General features: G+C 34.9%; 3 protein-coding genes across 3 annotated transcripts in view; 2 read left to right on the forward strand and 1 right to left on the reverse strand.

The window, feature by feature from the left end:
* Positions 1 to 74: 74 nt before the first annotated feature.
* LOC123311088 (SET domain-containing protein SmydA-8-like) lies at positions 75 to 4,064 on the forward strand. The gene is made up of 3 exons (XM_044894864.1): positions 75 to 1,510; positions 2,772 to 2,950; positions 3,266 to 4,064. The coding sequence occupies exons 1-3, from the start codon at positions 358 to 360 to the stop codon at positions 3,353 to 3,355; spliced, it is 1,422 nt and encodes a 473-aa protein (XP_044750799.1). The 5' UTR covers positions 75 to 357; the 3' UTR covers positions 3,356 to 4,064.
* LOC123311087 (monocarboxylate transporter 9) lies at positions 3,929 to 19,507 on the reverse strand. Its single transcript, XM_044894863.1, has 5 exons — positions 19,153 to 19,507; positions 8,923 to 9,042; positions 5,746 to 6,936; positions 5,370 to 5,570; positions 3,929 to 5,185 (listed from the first exon to the last, which is right to left on the reverse strand). Exons 1-5 carry the CDS (start codon positions 19,271 to 19,273, stop codon positions 5,028 to 5,030), a joined length of 1,791 nt encoding a protein of 596 aa, XP_044750798.1. The 5' UTR covers positions 19,274 to 19,507; the 3' UTR covers positions 3,929 to 5,027.
* Positions 19,508 to 24,285: 4,778 nt separating this feature from the next.
* Positions 24,286 to 25,597, forward strand: part of LOC123311595 — a 132,833-nt gene continuing 131,521 nt past the window's right edge. Inside the window, exon 1 of the mRNA XM_044895648.1 lies at positions 24,286 to 24,400. Within this exon, the coding sequence (XP_044751583.1) occupies positions 24,320 to 24,400 (81 nt within the window). The 5' untranslated portion in view covers positions 24,286 to 24,319. The remainder of the gene's footprint in view (positions 24,401 to 25,597) is intronic.

A 25,597-nucleotide genomic window follows, 5' to 3' on the forward strand; every position in this document is an offset into this window, starting at 1 on the left:
TAAACACAATGAAGCTGAATTTATGTAAGTATGACAAAATACTAACGGTCTCCAAAAAAGTTTGGAAGCCGTTGAATTTGGAATCAACAATTGGGTAGACGATGTAGATCGGAGTCAGTTCAAGTCTGCACCTCAGCCCTATAAAAATCGGCAGTTATTTCACCTGATTAAAAGAATTCGTTCTACCTAAAAATAAATCTAAGTAGGTAGACATTCATATCGATTCCAGTGGTGATTAGCATTTGAAGAACAAGTGGGAGGTAACAAACCGCCTTTGATTAGTAAAAATAAATCGTGCACGTTGAAAGGTAGATATACTCGCATTTCATATACGAACTGCTACTCCGAATTATCGATATGATTTTCGAAAGAACTGTGACCACTGTGAGTGAAGTTATAGACAATTTTTTGAGACGCAAAGGTTTACGAAATGAAAATTCTGCTTGGTCTTTGGGCGAATCTCCTCTTGGAGAAATTGGAGTATTTGCCAACAGAGATATTGCATGTGGTGAAGAAGTATTCCGAGATTATCCTGTTATAGATGGACCAAGAATAAAACCAACGGATTTCTTGTTCTGTGTGGTGTGCTGCAAGCACAATGATGCTCAACTATGTGCAAAAAAATGCGGCTTGCCAGTTTGCTCTAACGTTTGCTACCAGAAGCACCAATCTGAATGCGAACTCATCAGGAACAAACGTGGTAATGTGGATGAAATTGATAGGGAACTATTCCAAAACTTGACCCCACTACGTTGTCTTTCTCTTGGCGACGATGATAGAGCCGTGATAGCACAACTGAAACATCACAAAGGTTCTAAACACGGCATTGAGGTAGACAAATTGAAAGATATTGGTCTCTGCTTCGAAGAGAAGGAAGAAGATTACATTAGGCTTGTTTGTTGTGTGATGGATGCTAACGCCTTTGAAGTTCTCATAGAGACCGATGTGAAGGAGGCAAATTTTCGTGGATTATACCCGTTAGCTGGCCTCGTTAACCATTCTTGTGTGCCAAATTTGACGCATGCATTCGACCAAAACAAAGTTATGATGGTCAGGGCGAGCGTACCTATTAGGAAAGGTCAAGAACTATTTCATTCTTACGTCAGGCTCATCTGGAGCACACCAACAAGACAATTCAATCTGGCGAAAACTAAACATTTCACCTGCAAATGTCCGAGATGTTTGGACCCGACAGAGTTTGGCACTTATATGTCCGGTATTTTGTGTAAAAAATGCAGAGGAAACGTTTTACCTCAAAATCCGTTGACAATCAAGTCAAACTGGGTTTGCGAAGATTGCGGAACTGAAGTTGCCAAACAGGAAGTGGCTAATTTGATTTGCGCTCTTGGATCCGTTCTCCGTTCTTTCGACGACGAAGATCTTGAGACTATGTTGAAATTCTTGCATCTTAAACTGGCAAGACTTGTGCATGCTAACCATGAAATCGCTGTGGATTTGAAGTATAGGATAGTTTGGATTATTGGTCACCATGAGAAGTATAAATTAAGAGGTAAGAATCATTAGAACAGAAATGAAAAAAAAAGCGAATAAATCGACCTATGCTATAAATGGAGATTTACTCGAGCGTCGTGGAATATTAGTTGATAGGAAGTTTAGATGATAGAAAGAAGAAAAAGTTTATCTGAGGTCCGTCCGTCTACATGTGGTCCAAAAAAAATGGGTATACTTGAGCGTTTCAGATTTTGGTAGATAACCTAAATATCCCACAATGTCTCTGAGAAGCATTGAACTGACTATATTTCCCCTTTGACTATGGAGGGTAGTTTTTACCCTCCATAGATTCGACATAAGCGTCTCCTACTCATCGACCTCAATCTCAGAAACCCATTCCTCACGCTCAAATTGTCAGATTTTCCCAAATGTATCTCTATAATAATTAATTAAATATATATGTTAAACTGACACTTTCGAGTAGGTATGCCTGATCTTTTTTTGCAGCGTATCTTCCATACAGGGTTTCATAAGCCTTGCCAAGAAATTCGGATGATTAATAATCTCTCAGTTATTCGGAGTCGTAAAGGTCCTTCAGGACCTTGTCTGGAAATGATTCGTCTCTAAGATTATAATGATGAGACGTAAGAGAGATACTGTTATTTCGATATGAAGTAAACATGAAAATATAAACACTCAACTATCTCAACTGCCCACATTTATATTTATAGCTTTCCACTGACCCTAGCCAAGAAGATATTCATTGTGTGTTTTATTATTTAGAATTGAAACAATCCGCAAGGGAAATCATTGTATTTTCACAATTCTCTTTTCACTTTGACTCTATTGCATTTATAATTTATGGCATTATGTAGGTGCATGGTGTTAGAAAAAAATCTTGGATTTTTGAGTGTCAAATGAAGACTAATTCAAAAATCATTATCTACTGATAAATGATTCTTTCAGAAATACAGTTTTTCAAAAACAATTCCGAGAGAAAAATGATTCCACCAGTTTTTAGTTAACCACTATCACTATAACATTCTTGTCTAACTATAACCATGTGGAATATGTCGAGATGGCAATATATCCCAAGAAAATAAATATTTCGGCACGGTTTTCGTCATATTGTGCAAGGTTTATCGGAAATCCTGTTTTCGAAAATCATGAGTAGATACCTACGCATAATCCCTGAAAATTTGCAATGTTTTACTTGGTATATCATGAACATTGTTCATTTTAAGGACTAGAGCAAATAGTGATGATTTCTATCTAATCCTTTCCAAGGTCTAATTATTCAAAATCCTCCCAATTTTCAGATATCGAATCTCAACTTCTCGACTTGAAGTCAAGAATATGCGAGGAATTATTGAATTTAATGGAAAACTTGAAACTTGGAGATAACAAAATGAAAGGACTGCTATCATACGAGATGTTTATTAGTTTGAAGGAGAAATATAGACGCAGCACATTGTCCAAAACGAATTTTCCCGATAAGGTGAGTATATTGAGAATATTGAGATTCTATAAACGTTGCGAAGATAACTACATGTTGGTTTCTTAGTAAAATTATTTCATTGAGTATTGGAAATGAGGCTCCAAAATTACTGCATATACCTATTTTGTGAAAATTGTAAAAAATTAATAATCTTATGAACACCTGAAAATTTTCCATAATATGAGCTTTTTCAACATCATCAACTCCCAGAAAATATTTGTGTATTTATTTGGGAAAAAATTAAACTGACTTCTTTATGGAATATGACATGAACCATAATCAAATGAAGAAATGACGAATGAGTTGTGATTACAGAGCATCACTCAGCAAGCAGAAAAATATTTCAAAGAAGCTTGTTCCATTCTGAGGGAGGAAGTAAATTTCCCTAATGTTGTCAGTATTTGAGGTGTCATCATCATCATCTTCATAAGATCTATGAGTGAAAATTACTCAGATGCCCGAGTCGGAAGTAGACACTTATAGATACCTAATGTTTGTAACATATATGTAATATGTATAATGTTGTACATACATCTACTCTAATATTTATAAAAAAGTTTATTTTATTCTTATTGATATAATAGGGATCTTTATATATTTCAAATGAAAGTGAATTGTACATAAAAAGCATTTTGACTCAACTGAAATAATTGAATAATTTAGTTTGATGAGAAAGTTTTGATGCAGGATCTATATAAATAGTTGTAATATCGTGAACGTCAAAATATTCTCCTTTTGCAAGTATTGGAAACATATTTTTTTGGACTAAAAACAGAGAAAACAAAAATAAAATTAGCTGTTAACTTCGAAAGGCCACTGCGATGTTTCTATTATTTGTAAGAACCCTGTCGTAAAAAAACGATATTTTTTCTTGTTAAAATAAAACTTTCAAAATCATTCATGAAAAAATCTTTTCCTTTCCAACTATGATTCGAAACTTTGGACTCAATAACTAAAAGAGGATAGAATGAAACCAAAAACATTTTACGAGTTTAATAAAACAGTATTTTTACAGTAAGTTAAGAGTAGAAATTATCATTTGGTACTGAAATTTCCTTTAAAATAGCTACAAATGAACTATTCAAACTGTGAATCTTAAAAAAAATTGGGTAAAGTACCTATATATACATATATAATATAAATGTGAAAACTTCAAAATTATCAATAAATAAAATTTCCGAGAAAAAACTAGAATATCAGTCGTGAAAAATGCACTTGATATAGGAAGTGTAAAAGTTTATATCAAGAATATATACCATTCTTATATCTCCTTATATAATATATTATCTATGTTTACCTATTTCTAATGATATTGTTTGAAGTGTATCACATTAAACGTACAATATAAAGTGATTGTATCCAATATTTGAGTTTGCAAGGCATGTCAAGAGGCCTCGAAGATTATGAAGTTCTATTTGTTGAAATTTTCTGATTAACTATTTAATGTAATTCCAATCGAGAGCTATTGTTGTGTAATATCTGAGGGAGAGATATATTAACAATTCAATGATTTAATTAAATATAGATAATTATTAGGTATAATATTATCTAAAGATAGCATTCACGTTCTTCAACTCGAACAAATACTGGAATTCATTATCAGTTTGTTCGAAACATAAAAATCGTTCTCTCAATTCTCGGCGAAGTAAACATCACAAATTAGTGCCGTATACCACATAATCAACATTTTATTGAATTAATATTTACATCTTAATGGCTAGAATCGTAAATAAATAACTTGAATCACATTTCAAATTCTTACTGACAGTCTGCACTGCAGACAATAATACCGTACTATAAATATTTCAAAATGGCACATAAATGGTAACGTTCAAGTCCTCTGGTTCTACAATGCGCCCAACAGAATCTTCAAAAACCCGATGCAAGTTTAAAAAATAGAAAAGTCAGAATTGAATAATATCTGAAATGATCGAATGAAGATTAAATTCGAACAAAATTACGAAAATCATCGTTTAGCTGGCCATTGGCGAACCATTTTCGAAGATATGTTGTGGGGATCAACCCTGTTTCATATAGTTGTGTAACTATGAACACTGTCATAGGAAGACAGTAATGGCTATATTTCCACAGGTACTGCAAGGCGTTTCTTCGTTTTATTCGCTAGGTACCTTTGAACTGCTGGAATGACGAAGAGCATTGTGCCACTAAGGGCTATTGTGGCACCCGACAAGTAGAAAGCATAGTCGTATGACAGCAATATATCATACAGTGCACCTGTAAGAGATAAAAAAAAATTCTTGAAATTCACTAAGTATTGCAAGAAATAAGTTACAAAAAGTTATTTTTTACGATTATGGTGGAAAATTCCTTTATAATCGCAGAAAATTAGCTTCTTCATGATGTACACACATCTCTTAATAGGAAAATTATAGTTATATTCTATATATCTTTATCTTACCTCCTAATGGTGGACCTACAAGTGATGCAATTCCTTGGAAGAGCAGGAGAAGCCCGAAGGCATTGGTCAGTTTGTCTAAGCCTAAAAGATCCACGAGAATGACAGATGTTAGTCCAACGTACACTCCAATGGTGGACCCAAAAACACTGGCGTAGATTGCCAAGGTGACGAAATCGTTGCAGAAAGCACAGCACATCGTCGCTGAAATTGAAAATGCGTATTAATTGTGTCCTTACGATCATGACTTGTAGGTAACGAATAAAATAGAATAGAATAAAAGGAAAGTAGAAAGACTCTGAAGAAGTAGTTTCTGTGTTTTTATAGTTGCAAGGACATTGATGAACATGAGGATCACAAACGAATAGCTTCAACTTACCTATTCCACATATGGTGAGGGACCAGTTGTAGACGTAAAGTCGGTTGACCCACGGTTTATCCGAGATGTATCCCAGAACAATCCTCCCTATCGTGTTCGCTATACCGATGATGGACAGCAACATACTCCCATCTTCGGCAGTCAAACCAACGGACTTCGCCCGCGACACCAAAAATACGTACGGAATGTTGAAGCCGATACTGGTCAGGAAGTTACTTATGGTGAAGAGAATGAAGATCACGTCTGTGAACAGGGAGAAGTCCAGCATCTCCTCCATCGTCTCCTTTGTCTCGGCGGAACATTGGATACCGCACAAAGTGGTCTCCTTTTCTTCTTCAGCCTCGTACTTTCGTTTTTTATAGCATATGCTCGATTTCCTCTCCAGAAACGCCGACTCCTCACCAGTGCGGTTCTTCAGGTCCAGTTTGGACCTGTAGGAAGGGATGTTTAGTAAGCTGCCTTGGTAAAAGACATCCGGTCGGTCCAAGGGGCCGTGTTTGCGGAAGTGTTGACTCCCGTAGGATGTCCTGGAGTTGGCTGCAAGCATGGGCTGGCTGAACGCCAATCTAGCTCCACTCTTACTCTGAAATTTCCCTTGGTTATTGGCATGCCCATTTTGTTCGTGCCTGTGTGAGCTGGTTTTGGGCAGGGAGAAGTGAGCCACGCTATGCGGCCTGTGCATTTTGCCGTTTGCCGTGGACTTTGGGAAATGGCGAAGGTCGTGGTCGGACACGTGAATGTCTACTCTACCCTCCGTGGCCTTGAGCTGGAGGCGATTGTTCTCGCTGTCGACTTCTTTGACCTCGTCGTACTCGAGGGGTCTGAAGAGCGACCCGAAGATCATGCACTCCAGGACAATGCCGCTTATGATGAGTATGGATCCTCTCCATCCGAACTCGTGCAAGAGATAGGTGATGAGGGGGGCGAAAACGAAGGTGCCGAAACCAGATCCGCACACCGCGATACCGGTGGCTAAGGACCTCTTTTTCTCGAAGTAGGTCGTCACGCTGACGATTGCTGGTAGATATATCAAGCCGAAACCGATTCCAGCACCCACGCCGATGGTTAGGATCAGGAAATTGACGTTCCTCGCCAAACATGACACGATAAGGCAAATACTTCCAAATATGGCCCCTCCAATTGTCACTGGCCTGCAGCCGTATTTGTTGACTAGAGAACTCGATAGTGGTCCTGAAAATTTAAAATAAAATGAAGAAAGAAAAAAGTGATTTTTGCTGAGAAGTGCAACATAATTCATAATTTTTTAGGTTATGTACGTCCTGCGTAGGTATCACAATAAGAGATTCAACTTCATTTCTGTTTCCTTGCCAAGAAAGGCTAACTTCAGATTCAATGGTCAAATGTGTGCGCATTGTTTACTAGAGATTTTTGAGCACTTATTCCTAGGATTGAAAGCGTTACCTTTTTGACCAAATACCTATCAATTAATTTCGAACCGACTATGGTCTCAAACGATTGGGTTCAACCATAGACTTATAAATAACATGGACTCCGCATGTGAGAGAGAAGTCGGTTGGTTGAATAAGATGGAGAGTTTGTGGGCAAGCTGTCAAAAGGTTATAGAACACATAGACATAGAGACATGGACTGTGCCTTCCCTTTATATCTATGCATGAAATACGGTCAAAAAAAGTGACAGAGAGAAAAACACGTCGGGAATGCAGTTGTCTTTTTCTAGAATTTTGATTGGTCTACACTCACCTCTATGTGAACAAAAAAGAGAAAGGTATATCCCGACGAGCTTTTCTCTCTTTCTAATAAATAGCCAATTTCATGCTGGCATTGCTCAGTCCACGTCTCTATGTCTATGATAGAACACAAGTTTATGCGAAAATTTTCTTCAATAAATTTTAAACAAGCTTCCGAGAAGACACACAGAAATTCCATAGCATTCCTTCGAAATCAATTATGTCAAAAAATATGTGAGTTTTAGTCAAAAATAGATGTAATGAGAATAATAATCAACGTATGAACACCTTGTGGGCAACGTCTGCGTTAATATCCATCATATGATTTTGACATTGCCCACACGGAATCAGTTCATCTCTTTCTTGTTCGATCAAAACGCATAAGCCCTTCTCTCTCTAATGCATACAACCCCTCGATCTACTGAAAAGTCACGTGACAATGAGTCCATGTATTATAAGTCTATGGGTTCAACCCATTGATGACGAATTCTGTGCCAAAATCAATTCTGTCTTTTCGTAAACACTCTAGATCTGGACTCCATCCTACAAAGGAAAGAGCCAAGGACATGAATATGGATTTTTTTTCAATATTTGAGAGAATATTGATCCGACTGAAATAAAACTCAGTATAGGAAAACCCTAATAAGAAGTCTTGTGCAAAAGTGTTTTCTCCCCGCATGACTAGAAAATAAAACAAAATACTATCTAAAAATCTTGAAAAATGCTAAAAAATCCTAGAACTCATTCGCCAGATGAGTTCCCGTATTGCAAGAACCTTCAAAACGTTATTTTCAGAGTCAATTAGATTCCATAGATTCAAAAAACAAAGAATAGAGCAGTCTATTACTTAGCAGCACTCTTCTTCTTTATCTGCAACTACAAAGAGCGGTGACTAACCAAAACGTGATCTCGCGATATTACTTCTGAATAAGACATATCTTGTTTATTTGTATTCTCATTAACATCTACGAGTTCGGAGCAGAAGCAAGCATTTGTTTATCTTATCAAGAATATTTACATATGCATTATGATCAACAAACCTCGCTAGTGGACCTTGACAACAACATGGGATTGAGTGAATTTTATTGTGGATTCCTTTTTCAAATAAAACGAGGAATACAAAGGATGAATACTTGCATAATTTGATTTGCGAAATTAATATTTACTCAATTTTAACGGTGTATTTTCGAATGTATATCTAGGTATTTCGTGAAGTTGTCTCGTATTGGCTAGAAATACATGAATTGTTCGTATGAAAATGTTAACTACTCATAGAAGAAACTCGTATACCTATAAACTATGTGTTGCATTAATTCGTAAATTCTTGCACTAATTTGTCAGGAGCAAATCATTTATTTCATTTTTAATTGATTTTGTTTCGGAGATTGGGAGTGAAAACCCTAAAAAGTTTATTAAGAAGTGCAGAATCCTCCCAGAATAAATTTCAATCGATATAGATCAATCTTACCTGAGCATAATGTTACTCCAACTAAGGTCGATAGAATCCACGACGTTTTACTTTTGCCTTCGTTGAAATAATCCAAGAACTCATCGTAAAATATTCCAAAAGAGTAAGTGACGCCATCATCTATAAAAAAAAAACGTCAAAACTATAACAATATCAAGCTACTTAATCAAATTGTGGTTGGAGATAATTTAGATGAAATTGAGAGGATGTTAGTTTTAACGAATACATGCATATTAATTTATGAATTTCACATCGTATGAGACGTAAAATATCACTATTGGAGCAGAATAATATCGATTTTATTGAAAGAGAATAAAAAATATATCAAAGGATTGACGTTATCCAGTTCTTATCATTCTTGTATCAAATTATGATCGATATATGTCCATTTCCCTTCCCAATTGTTACTTTTTCAATTTATTCACAAATGTAAAACCGACTTCATACTGGACGCTTAAATCTTTGATTGGACAATCAAAGTTTCACTAAGCCTAATTTTTCTATTTCAACAGAATATAAAATAAATCGTTCTGTTATGGGCCGTTTCATAAACTTCTTGGGATTTTTTGAATATCTGGAGTACGATCCTGGTATTCAAACCGCATGTTATAGGTGCATTGTTAAACTTTTTAGAAGTCATCAATCGGGTGCATAAGAGTCAAATTACATATTGATAAAAACTTCACAATACCTAGAGAACCGTACAGAAAATTAACATTTAACATGGTGTGAATATATACATAAAATTTATTTTCATTTTAAAAATTTGTTTTTTTTTTACGCGTGTGCTGTTTTGTTTTTATCAAGGTTAAATTGCACTTTTAGAGTCATTGAATTGAGGTCTTTATTTCAAATAGGTAAAACAATTCGAAACAACAAAAGTTTTTGTTGAGGGACCACTCACTGCACTCAAACATATTTCCGGTATTTGTTCAGGTACTTTTTGGATAATTGAAGTTCACTCTCAGTGACAACACGAATGAAGAATTGCTCCTGTGAACTGTTACTTCAGTCCGAATTTCACTGTAAAATTTTATAGTCTTTTTATTCTTCTTTTTATTTAGTCATTTTTTTCTGTGTGCGACCAGTATCTGCTTCTATTTTATGTCTCCTTTTTTATTAAAAGACGATCAATTAGACTGATTCTGCAAAAATAATTTTTCCATTTTAGTTTTTCTTTTTTCCAATATTGTGTGGGAAAAATGTTGGGAATATAAGTGGTGAAAGGTTTTTTTATTTTTGCCGCACATCCTTCTATACAAGGGTGTACACCTTCAAAGGTAATTTTCAGGGTATAAATCTTCTACGAAGATTGAAGACGTCACTACGCTATGATACATTGCTCCTCTTAAGGACGAGAGCTCTGAAGTTTCTGGATCATCGCCAGCCTCCTTGTTGTCATTGTTCCTATTTCCAAGAATTCGAAATATAATGCAACTCTGAGAAATGTTTCTTTTGTCGTTTCCGCCACATTTAGGTGCCGCCAAAGTTGGGATATAATTATAATTCGATCTTATCAAGCTCATGTATACATGGTGTCCCAGCACTCTTTCTCAGGTGTGAATGAAGACAAGTCAGGAATGCGTTAATTTTTTTTTCCTACCTATGTGAGATATGCAGGATATGCTCCTCCAAATAGTACTCCCATAATTCAGTTTTTTTTTGATAACTTCCGAACCACTCTGATACCTTTTTGAATTTGTTACGACTTTGCTGTTTTTAAACAATTTTTATTTATTTGTGGTTGATTTCCTTGATTCATTAAACATGAAAATGAATGAATATACCTACTCGTAAATTCCAGTTTATTTTCAGAGTGAATAATACTTATTATTCAAGCATTGAAAAAAATATTCTTATGGTAATTTCAGTTGATCAATAGAGCTTCATTGAATTAAACTTTAAATATGTTTTATTGTTGTTTGTTATGAAATTTATTTGAAGACAAATGCAAAAGGAGAATAATTAGATTATTCATAGTGCGGTTCCTTTGATCAGCTTTGTTGTTCGTCGGAGATTGGACTCAAAGGTTTAATTGAGATCACAAAATAGAAATATTATGATGGTTGATCAATAGAGTAGAAATCTGGAAATTGGATTACAAATGTCGAAATTTCCGAATATAATGTATCACGTAGCATGAGTCTCGTCTAGGCTTGGATTATCATCGAAATTTTATATTTACCTAGTAGGCGGATATTCATACTGTCATCAGTACATATATTCATATTAAAATTATCCTTCTCCTAAAAATTGAACTATGCATTCGCCCTCCATGTTCATAAACTGAATGATTTAATTTTACACCAGATTTTTTTCGCTATACTCACCATGGTCTTAGTGCTACCTGTATGGAATTCGAAGTAGGTAAAGTCAGCCTCACTGATGATACCTGGCTAATGGCAATAGCCATTTGCAGTGTAGTGAAGTGGTTCACAATGGGTTATAAATTTTTATGATTCGGTTCTCAGTGTTCCGTAAATAGTTCAGCATTTTTTATTTGACATTGATCGATGGAATTGCACAAATTGACGACAATATTGAGGAAATAAATACAAGTTGTCAATGAGTCAATGTTGTAGAATTCTTAACCGATGTAGGAAGAGCAATAATTTCGTGTTAAAAATAGTCCAAATGTTTGAATCTTTCTGAATTCGATGATAATATCTTGTGGGTTTATGTTATCTGAAAATTGAGAACTGATATCTACAGATTCAGTGGAATCATTACTAGTGCATTCGCAGTTTGCCATATAGAGAGCGTTCGCTTCTTAGTAGAATTGAAACATTTCCTGTTTTCTTTCAATGAAAAAAATTCTAGAGCACACATGTAATAGGAAGTGATAATCTGCCTACACATTCCATTTAGGTTTCCGAAACGCCCGTTCATTCGGAAGTACTAACCCACAAAAATGCATTCATTTCGATTTTTTTTTGCCCCGCACCTCAAAAATGCACCAATCATTCTGAAAGAACTCAGAAACTGATGAAATGATGTATTCTTGTCCGACCTTTCTAACCAAGTCAATTACCTTCAAAAAGAATCTCGTTCTAAATCTGATTTCTCCTGCAACGATGATACGATTCACTTTTACTGAAAGAGTCAACAACATTGCTGGACGGAAATAGCCCCTTATCCTTAAAATACTTTCTGAAGTATCATTCTTCGAAAATTGGAAACCATTCAATGACACCCCCACTCGTTTCAATAAAAGATGCTTTTTGGTCTATAAATGGCAATTCTTTGTATCTCTACGAATTTGTTCATTAAGGCTGGTCTGAAATGAATACGGAATATAAAAATATCACGGAATATGCTGCAAAACATTTATTTTTCACTAGGGTAATAAATAAGCATAACAGAAGAAAAATGCAGAATTCCAAGATGGTCTTGTATTCTTTTTCTTCTACATCTTCGAAATAACAAAAATTCCGTATTATCAATGATTTATCTTTTCGCGATACGATAAATCTCATGTCCCTCTCTGTTATACTCAATCCTTCTATAGTGAGAAGCGTACCGTTTAATTAAAGCCTGAATATTCGGTAGGAGCTATTTTCGGTGACCTCTTAAAAGGGACGACCTAGGGAGAACATCCTGAACGGAATGAACTGGAAATCCTCTGGTCTTTTGACGCGGGAAAATGGCAGAGACAGACGACCTTTTCCCTGCGAAAGTTTGGTGTAACCACGTTTCGCTTTTTAATTTCGAGTTAACAGTTAACGCGAGATACATTCCAGGGAAAAGGACCTTCGTTTCTACCCTTAAATTAATTATCTGAGTTTGAATAGTTCGCACTAACAATTTTACACTGACATATGTGTAGGTAAATTGAGTTATCGATCAAGAGTACGAAATATTCGAATATGGGCATTCATCAAGTTGACAGTTGATCAGATCAAAAATGTTTGAAAAACCGAACTTTTTATGATATCTTCTCATTCCTCATTCCAAACATTCAGTATTGAAAACAAGGATCCAAAATCATCGTTAATGGCTCCACTTTGTAGGGAAGTTTCTGGTATATATTAAATTATTCGTTTCAAAATTAATTCCCCAACTCTTTTGTTGTTTTGAATGCACACAATGAATAATTGACGAGGGAAATTGAAGAGGTAGTTGCACAATGCCACATCTGCAACGAAAATAATCTCTTCATTCCTAATGAAACCTAGCCTTAGTAAATGTTGAGGGCTTTGCCAAATTTATTTGCATACTGAGATATTCCATTGCTATGTATACAAAATTAATAATTCTGTAGAAACAGATTCCGCTGTTATCATGAATATGAAGGGGAGGTTCTTATTTGCATTTTGGGTAATTCTTATTCGTTAAGCTCACAATTATTAGCTTGGAACAATAATACTGAATAGTTAAAATGCTCTGTTGGTGGTAGGAATAAAAGTTAGATTCCATTTTCTGCAACGTTAAAGCCGAGTGAGTGACAAAAATCTATTTTCAAATTTTATGGTTCTCAAACAACGGTTTTGCCAATTTCTCGGTGGAAGAAACATTTCTACGCCAGCTTTTTTAATTAATTTTTAGTTAATAACAAGAATCAATTAGCCAATTTCATACATCTTGAACAAAACTGAACTTGAAAAAAGGCACTAGATGATTCTACAGGTTTTCCTGACTTATTTTTATTATGTCATAGTATTCTATCGATTTTATAGACCTTGTTTTATCCTTTTCAGTTCACAGTCGGTCTGTTATTTTTTAATCATTCCAATTATAGTCTTAATCAAACATGGGCTCTAAGAAATAATTTCTCAAATCAGACATCCGTGATTATAATTCGGCTTTTCTCCAGACCCGTCCTCAATCCCTTCAATAGTTGCAAATTGACTCAGAGTATGCAGCGGATTTAATCGAATCAAGTACATGAAAGCTCACATAATTAATGTTCGGTTTCGGCAAACTAGATGATGAGCTATGGCCCAGCCAATTTGTTTGTCTCAGGTCTGGATGAAGAGCTTCAGGGTCCGTATTAATCTCTGTTCCAGCACCCTGAGCTCCAAAGTTAGTATATAATAACTCAGGCGAGAAAATCTAAGGAAGTAATATCAGAAACAATGTTACTGATGCTGAGGCATAAAGGTGACTCGTCTTAAAAATGAATAATTATGAAAAATAAGCCTTGTTTGTGTACTTGATTCAGCACATCGTTGAAAAGATGTTTTTTTTCTCTGAATATGTGTGTAGAAATTGTTTACTTATTATAATAACATTGATATTTTGTCCATAACATCTTCCTCCATATTAACAAAGAATTTAAAAAAAAAACAAACTTAGCACCTGGCTTCCTATCTTACCAGTTGCTGATCTTATCGTCTTTTCCATCTTACAAATTCAATACCTGATATAAGGTTAGAATATGTATTCCCCTTCTTATCCAACAAGTTAATAAAAGTTCCGCAGTGGTTTGACCCAGATCGCCGGCAAATGATTATCGCCAAGCCTTTGTATACTTTTTGGGTCAATAAAGTGCCCAGACCTGGGAAATCACAAATCAGATAGGAATATCAATGACAAGTTCCTTTATTATAATTATGAAAAATTGTGAAGAAGGGTGAATTGATATTTCTCAATTCAATATCAATGAGTATTGAGATTCTCCTTTTGGATAAGTCCATGAAAACTTCAATATTCATATGGGTATATTCATTCTTGAATTAATCTTTTCATACACACATTCTCATGCCAATCGTCTTCGATAACATAGTGTTTGAGGAAAAAGGGTTTATCAATTGCGTAACTTTTTCCATATACGTACAATACAACATAGTTCAGTATAATCCTACAATCCACTTTCATATTTTAATCCCGAAAGAGAATTTTCACGAAATTTGCAAAGTATTTATATGTAGATACAATAGTTTGAAATTAAGCTTATCGGGAATTGTAATGATATGGTTACCTTGATTATAAAGGATTATATAACTCTTTCCGTTCCTTTATATCGAATTAACGATGTTACGTTCAATCATTTCATAAGTTGAGTGTATATAGGAAACATAAACATAAATGGTCATTGTGACAATATGCTTACAAACACAAACATATTTTTTTCGTAATACATTTGTTACAAACCAAATGTCATACTGCCCTTTTTAACACCCTGGACAAATTTTAACATTTTAATATTTTTCATCTGGGATATATGTATTGGATATACGTCTTTTCCTATATAGGCTCAAGCTGTTGAAATTTTATTTATATACATAGTTCATTTCTTTCCAGTATAAACCTTTTTTCTTTCACGTTTGAATCCTCTGAATGAGTCAGAATTGAAATATATGAGAGTAATATGACCCTAATAATGTGAGTAATCACAGGGAATATCAGAGTGATTTCGATTCTAGTACATGCACATAATATTTTGATGCCGACTGCTGCTGTCACACTCTCCGATAAAAGTTACTCCTATCATCATATTGCACATCATCAACAGAAGCCACATCAATGGTCTAGATAATAAATTGAGCAAGTTCGTTAAGCTACTATTATGCATAAACATTCAATTTTCACTGGAAGATAAGCCTTATCAGTTACTCTCATTGAATGAGCAGATAATTCGTCGAAATAAATTTCCCAGCCTCAGAAAATAGAACAAAGGATAGAAACATTCCGTAGCTCTATAGGAGACTTATGTTAACATTCTAAACCATCTCTTAAAAAAAAAAAATTAAACCCTCAAAAAAGGTGGATTGGAGTCAAGGGTGTCACCCACAGAACCCACAGAACTCTCCTATGAAAGTAAAATTTTTTATTCGTTTCTTGACACTTGCCTTGAAAGCTTTTATTGAAAAATATGAGGAGTTTGAATTTTTTCTTATTTCAATGGTCAAGGTCAATTCTTGAGATCTGTTACTGAAGAGGTTGATAAAAATTGATATGGCTGCGCTGAACAGTTTTTAGATTGCTTTTTCAGGGTTTCTATGGCATTTTCACGATTTTCCGACGAATAAATGGAAAGATTCCAACGACGAAAACTGTAATCGATGTTGATAAAATTCAATAGATTGGAAATGACGAAATTTCAAAGATACATTTCGGTAAGGTCTATCTGCAGATCCAATTTTATCCAGGAAATCGCCTAGGGATATCGGAACGTAATGGGATGTCGGTGTCGATTTCAAGAGGGATAAACCGGAAGATGTAATCAGTTCCAGCCTAATTGGCTCCAGGTTGATGTGATTGCGTCTGTTGAGTTTCTGGCTGAAAGAAGTCATCATACGCGCCGACTATGCAAAGTGCCGAGAGTTGCATCAGTTTACTGTCCCATTTTGATCAAGATTAGATCATTCGTGAAATTATGAACACATATCTTTCAATAACTTAAAGTGTGATTAAGCCAAGTTTACCTAAGATTCAGAGTTAAAGATTGAATTCGTGGAATTTTTGTTTCACCAAGTGTACTTAAATCACGTGGATATTGTCAAATAACTTTTTCGCCGAGTGAAGTGGTCCAAAAACCATGATACTCATCTTCTGTATAATCAGTACTGATCTGGTCTTAGTTACTATCTCGAAATGTGAGATAATTTCATTGAAAGATACAACTGATTGACGGTTGGCTTTCTATACAAGCAAAAGCGCAATGTTTGTTTGAGGATATTGCAATGAAGATAAAAATTCAATGAGATTATTTACTCAGGAATTCTGAAAACGACAATTAACCAATGATATTATTGAACCTTCTCTCCACTCAACTTAGAGACAGAAGTCTTAGCACGAGTTAGAAGATTGATTATGTAGATACGTTTTAATATAAGGCAAAAAAGTTTTAAACGGAATTTCACAATGAACAGGGCGATCTTCCAGAGCAAGTTTGACAGGGAAATAGGGATTTTTTATTGATTCTTCTAGCCAAAAAGGCATAATCTATTCGCGAGACACAATTTTTACTGGAGCGGAGATTGAAGAATCTATAACTCATAGAGTGTGAGCAATATCTGGAGTGGAGTAATATACCATAGATACATATTTTTAAATTTTTGTATGGTAACTTACTCTTCACCTTCAGCTTTGATTTCCCCCGAGAATACATTCTATTACCTAATGGAATTATCGTTACAATAAAGGTGTGAAATATGCTTAAGCTCACCTTCGCAACTCGAAATAAACCTATTTATCGAACAGACTGCAGTGTAAACAGGTAGATTCGCAGTTTTATATCAGGTCAATGTTGGAATTTCTTGAAATGCCACATCGTTCGACCAGAGCTCTACATGGAGTTTTCGAATTATCAATTAATTTGCACCGGCAAACGTCATCACAATTTGCATACATGAATTTGTATATTTTTTATACTGCGGAAACGAATCAGTATGCGACATTACTCCATTATGAGGTCATCTCTGATAAATTTTATTTAGTGATTTCTATGAAATTACGGCATTTTCATCAGATAAAAAAAATTGTTAGAACACAATGAACACATTTTTATGACATTTATTCTCATAAAATCAAATTTTTCGGTCCTCATTTTTCTTTCAGGGTACATTTTGTTTATATTTCCTTTCAGCTTATATATTTTGTTATCAACAAATGTTCTTATTTGAACCAGAACATGGACATTTTGTGGTCATTTGTGCTTATTAACTGATTTGTTATACAAATGATGAATGAAATGTTTGGTTTTGATCAAGCGATGCATTTACTTTCTGGACATTTTGGCTCGTTATTTCGAATAGTGAAAAATAAAGTTTTATTGATCTCCCTTTTCCATGCAGGTTTCTTCTTGGAAACAACGATGAAGTGCGATAAAAAATCCAGCTTATTACAGAGTAGTAACTTGGGATACTTCCCTCTTATACTTAAGAGAAAATAATCATATGGCTTTGAGAAATCTGTACCAATAACTTGGTACAGATAAGCAGTTATGTAGTCTGATATTTTTTCTTTCAATGTTGAATTGGAATAGCTAAAGTTAGGGAAATTATAATGAACTTTTGTATGAAATTTGATATAATTTTCAGGACTAAGATGCTGAATTCGTGACCGCTTTTAAGACATGAATATTCATCTGGGTATATACCCAGATTTTTACAGATTCTGAACTATTATTCATAATTAGGCTTTCAATGGTTAAATCATCTGAGAGTTTATAGTCTAGGAATCTTGAGATCCCAAAGCAAAGTTTCGAGGAATCGGGTCACAAATAATGGGTCAATGTTAGGACTTTATTTTGGGAACTTTCGCAAGAATGGCATTGGATCTCTAAATACGGGTTGCATCTCAGAGAAACACCTTGGATAAATTTTCAGGCAGATGAAAAAATATTCAGTAAATCAGTATGCTGAGTAAATCAATCGAAATATCACATGTTTATTCTGCAATTTCGTTGAAAGATCTGTTTTAAGGTTCCCGCATTGGTTATTTTTGAAAAATGAGGGAATTATTTCATTTCCTTCATTTCTTTCGCCAATGAATTAACTATTTTTACCTTAATTGCTAATAAAAGATGCAAACAGTAATATTTCGATGTCTGATCCTTGGCAGTTTACGATTATCGTCGAAATAATAGAATAAATTAGTGAAAATTTGATTGATTCACACAGCATGTTTAATGAAATGACTTATTCTGTACAAAATTTGGATATCCCAAAAACGAATGGATTCAAAGTACTCAGATTAGAAAGGCCTTTCAAATGAACTACACCTATCCCTATCTTCCCTATTCAAAATATAGAGGTTGGGGTTGTAACACTAAGGGTTGAAGCGATACGGTTTTGAATTCGATCTTAGAAAAACATTTTGGGATTTGGGATGAAAATTGCAGACTGATGTATCGTACATAAGATGAAAGAATTTGTACCATTTGCAGAGTGAGTTAACAGAGGGTTAACAATGTTCGAATTTTATACAGAGATTTACGCAACTTTTCATGTATAATTGAGGTGTTTAACATGCACCCAATACAAGTGATGGAAGTTAGTTGTATTCTGATGAAAAACACTGATATATTTTGAAAAAATGGATACTTGGTGTTAGACTAAGCTTCTTTTCACATAGAAACGATAGAATCTCATGCTCATTTTAGTGTTTTGTGCAATATGCTAACCGAAATACCACTTGTTTTGCCCGATGGACTGATTGGAACAACCCCCAGGCCCCCTCAGTTAAACTAACCGAAGTTGCTCCCAATTTTCCCGAATTATCAATACTCCCACAAGTGACACTTATTGACCTTGCCAATAGGTATTCGAAATTTTTGACACTTACTGACTAGATGTATCATGAAGGACCCGAACACCACCATCCAACCCCATCCCCCGTCCGGTGGCGCAGGGGGGCTGCTCTCCTCCTCTTCCTCATCCCTGTTTTTTTTGGCGTCGACGTGCATTCCGACGCTGATCCGTTATCGCGTCGACGAAATTATCGCACACGGTAGGTGAATGTCGAAAACACGTGGGGACGTCTCGCACCACTTCTGAGCTACCGCCACTCGGCACTGTAGGCGATCGACTTCGCTCGGCGCCAAAATTCTGACTGACATGTTTTCAAATTCGAACAGCGCGCCAAGGTTTCCGTGTTGTTGCTCCGTCCTTGTTAGAGGCTTCCACTATCGGTCGTCGTCTGATAATGCGTGAGTCGGCTGAAAAAAAAATGGAAATTCTGTGTAGGTGAGGTGTACAGGAGCGTATTAGGCGTGGAGGGGTAATTTTCGAGAAATGAAATTTTTAAAACTTTTCGATTAGTTATTATGAAGAGGTAGTTTTTTTATGGGAAAACGAATAATATTAAACTTTATTTCTGGTTCAGCAGATTTAATTTTTTTCTCAATTGGCACCTCTTATTTTTTTCGTATATATGTATTTCATTCAGGGAGATGATTCCCATTTTGTACATAGCTTTCTAGCGTTACTGAACAACTAGTTACTGAGCTTCAGTTCAATAAGATGGATATTTTCCTACATCCAACCTATTGGGAAAAAATTCAGATATATATGTAGCTCCGACACCATCCATCAGATTCTGCCAATTAAAGAACTTAATCGGCACCTTAGAGTCCTCAAACTAAACTGTAAATCACAAATCTATTATATAAACCTTAACGACTGAATGGACGGACCAATTTTTGACTAAATCGTATAAGACTAGGTCAGACTCAAAATTCGAAAATTACAGACGTTTGGGAAACATTATAGTTTCTATGAATAGGCGTTTCATTGAAAGTAATCTCGGACCATAATTAGGGGAACAAGGGGCTTTTTTGTAAAAAAAGAGAGATATATGAAATAAAATAACCAGTACAGGGTGGGCAATATTCGTTGTCTACTGAGGGGATCTCGAGAACTATAGCAGCTAGAAGAAAACGGACGACACATTCTCGAGCTCTTTTTTCATGACTTATCCAAATCTGAGTACAGAATCGGCCTATCATTTTTAGATTTCGAGTTACAAACAAAAATTGAGATTTTGAAGATTCCGAGAAGTTCTAATTACCTTTTTGTCTTTGAAGTTACAAATCTGAAACTTAAACCTTCTTAGGCACTTTCATACGTAGAATCTACTGACCAAAGATTTTTTTTCAATTCAAGAACAACAAATTCAATAAAAGTTTGCATTTAAAAAAATTAAAGTTCACCTACTGATTCGAAATGAACAAATATTTTGAGCTCATCAGTGGATTCTACGTGAAAAAGTGCCAGTAGAAGGTTCAAGTTTCAGATTTGTAATTTCAAGGACAAAAAAGATATGAGAACTTTACGAAGTTGTCAAACTCAAAAACGAAGTATCGTAGGAGGCTGCGGTTTTCACCATTCTTTGTTTCTCCGAAAATGAGCTGTTATAGTTCTCGAGATCCTCTCAGTAGACAACGAATTTTGCCCACCCTGTACAGTTTTATCAAATTCCTGAAAAGTACAAATGAATATTATTCATCATGGGAGAATATGTATATCAAAATTTTCTAGTGGGACACTAATCTCTTGATAATGTTGATTCTTATTGATAAGCCTAGAATTATCTTCATACAAATTATTGATAATCATTTCTTTCCCGTATTTTCGGAACACGTGGAATATTTCATAGTCCTCTGTTGAGAAGAGGATGTACTTATGTACTTATACAGATTTGAATATTTTTTATAATGTATGTTCGATGAGCCATGCATGAATTTCTTCATAAAATTTTTTGAGAATTTATTAAATATAAATAACTAAATAAATTATTCCCCAATTAATTCTTACCTTCTGTCCTTCGGAAGGATTCAAAATCTCTAAATTTTACTTAACTTCTCTTTCACTTCTTCTATATTAGATAATTTTGCATTCTCATTCGCAAACCTGTCACATGATATGCTATCATGTCATTTTGACTGAGATATTCGCAAATCTATGATATAATTGACATCATTTCTTTTTTTTTCCTCATTAATTGTGGAGGGTTCTCTGTTGTGTAGACAATTTTGGAAAATAGGGGAGTTGGTAGTTGATTCTACAAAACTTAACTGCTTTGCGAATTTTCATTGTCTTCGAAGCAATTGAGAATGAGAAATTAAGAAGTTTTATAAAGGTGTCTTATTCTTATAAATCCTACGCTTTGCTTCACCACTGATTATTTTTTGGTTATTAAGGTTTAAAACGCAATGTCTTCATTTGAGAGCTTTCCCGGGACACTTAGGTAAGAGTTTTCTCGTTTATTCTGGTATTGAATGTGTTTTTAATGGAAATCGTTAAATCAAACTCTCTTCATCCACTTCCAAATGCTAATGTAGTGCTTTGGACTTTTCTAAAGAACTGCTGAAGAAAAATATTTTTGTTGAAAGTTGAATTCACATATGTATATCAAACCGTACAATAAATTAGTGTTTGCTGTTAGAGACTCAGAGGAAACCTTTTTCAGTGAACTATTGCTCGTTACTATGGAATATGTATAGAATATATCTGGAAGAGGAGATAAATATCTAGTATCTATATGTCACATGTCTTTTTCATCTATAATAATTGTGAAATCAAAATTCTTTCATTTAACGTTCTATTTTTGACAGAGATATCGTGAATAAATATTTTCGAAATACTGCATACTCTAGTATAGTTTCTTTCGAGTCAAGGTGAATATTGCGATATATTTGAAACTGAGAATCCAAATACAAAACAGGGTGAACGATCTCCTGACAAGAGATAACAAATTACAACATTTCTGAGAATGGAATCAATGAACTTATAGTAGAATTGCATCTTTAATTTTTGAAAATATTGATTACGAACACATATACCGTCATTATCTACTAAAATATTGTTAATTTTTCAAAAGAATAATTTTCTCATTGGGAATTTCATCATACGAATCATGCGATGAAATATTGAACTCCTAAGAGTTCTCTACTTACTATGAGAAGAGTTAATAAATTTTCTACCCCCGAGGGAGAGTATTGATAAAGGTTTACCTTTCCACTTCAGAAACTTCCTGAAGCAAGTGTATCAACAGCTTTTATCCCATATCTCTGTTTGAAAACTCAAGGCGACATGAAACTAGGGAAAAATCCGCATTTTTCCACCCCCAGCCCAGTATCCCCCGATGGATATTCGCTCCATAACCGGATTTTCAGCAACGTCGAGCACATCATGACTTTCCTCAGAAAAAGCCGTCAATTTCTACATGCCTGAACATGTTATATTGCCCGCGAATAAGCTTCGGAAAGCTCTTAAATTCATACACTACATCGTTTTTCCTGTGAAATCGGGCAGGATGGATGTTAGATCGCGCAGATTGTTGCTTTCTCTATCTAAACATCAATTTCACCTGCTATTTTGGCGGAATTATATTTTGGTCAGCGACTGCGCCATATTGAAGTTTTTGAAAATGATCTTTCGGTTCATTGATGAAATGTTCGTATTGTCCTTGCTGATAACTTTGTTTTTCGAAATATTGATCAAAAGAAGTTACATACAGATCGATTTTCTAATCTACGAGGTATGAAAAAAGTTTTTCGTAATGCTCGGAATATAAGGCTTAGGTTGAGATTCCTCTTCGAAGCAAAATCTAACGAGACATTTTGTATTATTCGAGTGTTTAAATCTGATATGATTTTCTTAGAATTTATACATTTCGGGGATGTTGAGTATATAAATCACAAAAATGGCGAAGGCGCTTAGACATTTTCATTGATTTTACAAGTCATTGTTAACTGCTCAACAGTTTTCCACAGAAACATGTTTCAGAAATTCGAGGCTAAAAAATTTAGTATTATTTCCGTTCATCAAGGTTCTCTGTTAAATAAATCAGCAAAAAATATATTAAGCGATCAATGGAAAAAAAAGTTTAGTACATCCACGTCAAAAGGCAGCTAATAAAAGGGAAGTCTTCATTTAAGACATTTTTGCAGATTTACATCTGACTCTTTCTTAGCTGACTCTGGAGAAACAATAGTGAATCTGATGAGACCATTTATCTTCATTCTGCGGTGTCCGCAATTCAATGAGAAAAGGATATATTAGGCTTCTTGTAACTGCTGCTTCGAGAACCTGGAAAGATTGATCAATATGACTTATTGTATCAGCATTGAAGTGTATTTGAAAAATCATCACAATTTCAATAAAATCAACTGCTATTTCATCATTCCATAACTTTTGTGCATATTTAATACCAGAAAGAGTGGCACTTGCAAAGCTGTTATCATCAATGAATTCAAATAGAAATTCTGCACTCTGAGGAAGGTTTCCAGTTTCCATTTCCAGTTAGGATTAAATCTAAATTTAACAAATCTCCAAAATGAAAAATGAATTATCATTAAGAATGCAGCAAAACTCGTATGTGTTAGAAAAATCATAATAAAATGGATCACTTTATGCGTACCTATAAGTTTTGAATTTGTTACTCGTTGAATCCCACAAGTCGTAAAAATTTTTATTTCATTTAAACGAACGTCTTTGACATAACTTCTTCTCAAGGTGGTAACTGCACCTTTTATTTTTGAATCTTTCATGAAATTGTATATCTACAATATTACAAAATTCGTATGCCACCACGAATTGACTTAAATGACAAAGAATTCTGTGGAAAATCATGTAAGTGTTGGCAATTCAGGCAAATGTGCCTTGGTAGTACGTGATTCTTAATATAAGATTAATTTGCGAATTAGAATCTTCATGAGAAATATGAGAATTCTACAGTGACTTTATCAAACTTTTCAGAGCTTCTCCGGCCATCTGCCGCACATTTCTAAAACATTCCATATTCAAGGGAACTCATTATTGTTCCCTTCTTTACCGATCTATGGCAGCGCATTCGCCATTTCGCGCCCAAAGCTCCGATCAACATGAGCTTTGCGCGAGCTTCAACTCATCGCTTTTCCTGCTGACGCGCCTCTACTTGGGGCAGGAATCCCACTTAGAGCCAGTAGAGCACGCGACTCCGATACGACTGGAAGGGTGATAGTTATTCGATGACTAATCACCGTCTCCCCATGTTTACCTTCGCGGTTTTAACGTTTCTGACGATTTTCAGCGCTGCTTCTGCTAGGGCGGTATGTATAATTTGGTGATTTTGATGGTTTTCGATAAATTATCCTTATTAATATGGAAAAATAATGAAAAACTGTTTTTTTATGCAAACGCAGATGGTTGAAGTTTGTACCGCCTCTGTTGGTTTCAAGGGATGTTTTGAAATATTGAAGGCATTGTTGTTTAGCACTAGTTGTGAACTCAGGAATAAGATGAGATGTAAGATAGTTGTCATGCTTTAAAATGATTTGTGAAATATGACGAATACTTATCTCCCATTCGGACTACTAATTCGATGCGGTTTTTTCAATTTGTACCGTGAATTGACTTCGATGGCCATTTATAATTTCTTTCTTTCGCTCGAAATATCTTTTTATATTTTATGTTAACATGAATTAATTGATTTACCGAAAAGAAATCAGGTAGCACTCACGAAGAAATATCCAGTGTTATTTCTTCAAAACTTTTTGGACCCTTACTTGGATTTTTCTCCCTCACTTCATCCCTTATCGACCAAAGAAGTCTATCATTTGAAAAGTCATTTAAAGACGTGAAGATTACATTTTTGGAATGTTCTGTTGTTAATGTATCGCTGAAAGAATAGATTAGATACTTCAATACTTGACACTGAAATAATTATGGTAGTTTCCTACAAAATTAGTATACCGAATAGTTGCTGAGATCCAGAATCGATTAGATCTTCTCGAAATTTTGCTGAAGTCCTTGTATCAGTACTCTACAAACTTTTTATCGAGTTACACCTACAACTCCGAAACCATCTGTCTGATTACGCCATTGACGAACTTAACCGGCGCATTCGAACTTTAAAGATTGAATAATTAATGAATTAATAATTGATACATATTAGTACGTTGTAATACTTCTGTCCTCTATCTGCCCCTCAAAATTTTATAGTCCCAGCTCTTTTCTTTTGAAAGTTCAACTGGACAGACCGGGTGAGGGGATATAATTGAATCTGACCACAGATTTTTGTTTAATGAGTCACATTTGAAGACCTTGTTCGGCTAAAAATTCAAGAATTACAATACAAATATTTGAAGGTGAGGTACTCAAAAAGGCTTGCACAACTTTACTCAGAGCGAAACTACTTTTGAAATCATGTCTTCATATTTCTTTTTGAAATTTCACTCGTAGCTATGGCACCCTAGAGGTTTCAAGGAAGTATAAGACATACCAAGGAATTTAATCCATCATCGAAG

Source organism: Coccinella septempunctata, chromosome 4 (assembly GCF_907165205.1).
Source record: "Coccinella septempunctata chromosome 4, icCocSept1.1, whole genome shotgun sequence".
NCBI lineage: Eukaryota > Metazoa > Arthropoda > Insecta > Coleoptera > Coccinellidae > Coccinella > Coccinella septempunctata.

Excerpts from the sequence above, each read along its gene's own strand:
- LOC123311088 (XM_044894864.1), top strand. The coding sequence starts at position 358 with ATGATTTTCGAAAGAACTGTGACCACTGTGAGTGAAGTTATAGACAAT. Across the intron at positions 1,511-2,771 it reads TGAGAAGTATAAATTAAGAG|ATATCGAATCTCAACTTCTC; the intron begins GTAAGAATCATT and ends CCCAATTTTCAG. Across the intron at positions 2,951-3,265 it reads AAACGAATTTTCCCGATAAG|AGCATCACTCAGCAAGCAGA; the intron begins GTGAGTATATTG and ends TTGTGATTACAG.
- LOC123311087 (XM_044894863.1), bottom strand. The coding sequence starts at position 19,273 with ATGCACGTCGACGCCAAAAAAAACAGGGATGAGGAAGAGGAGGAGAGC. Across the intron at positions 9,043-19,152 it reads CTTCATGATACATCTAGTCA|ATGATGGCGTCACTTACTCT; the intron begins GTAAGTGTCAAA and ends TTTTTTTTATAG. Across the intron at positions 5,186-5,369 it reads TGTAGGTCCACCATTAGGAG|GTGCACTGTATGATATATTG; the intron begins GTAAGATAAAGA and ends TATCTCTTACAG.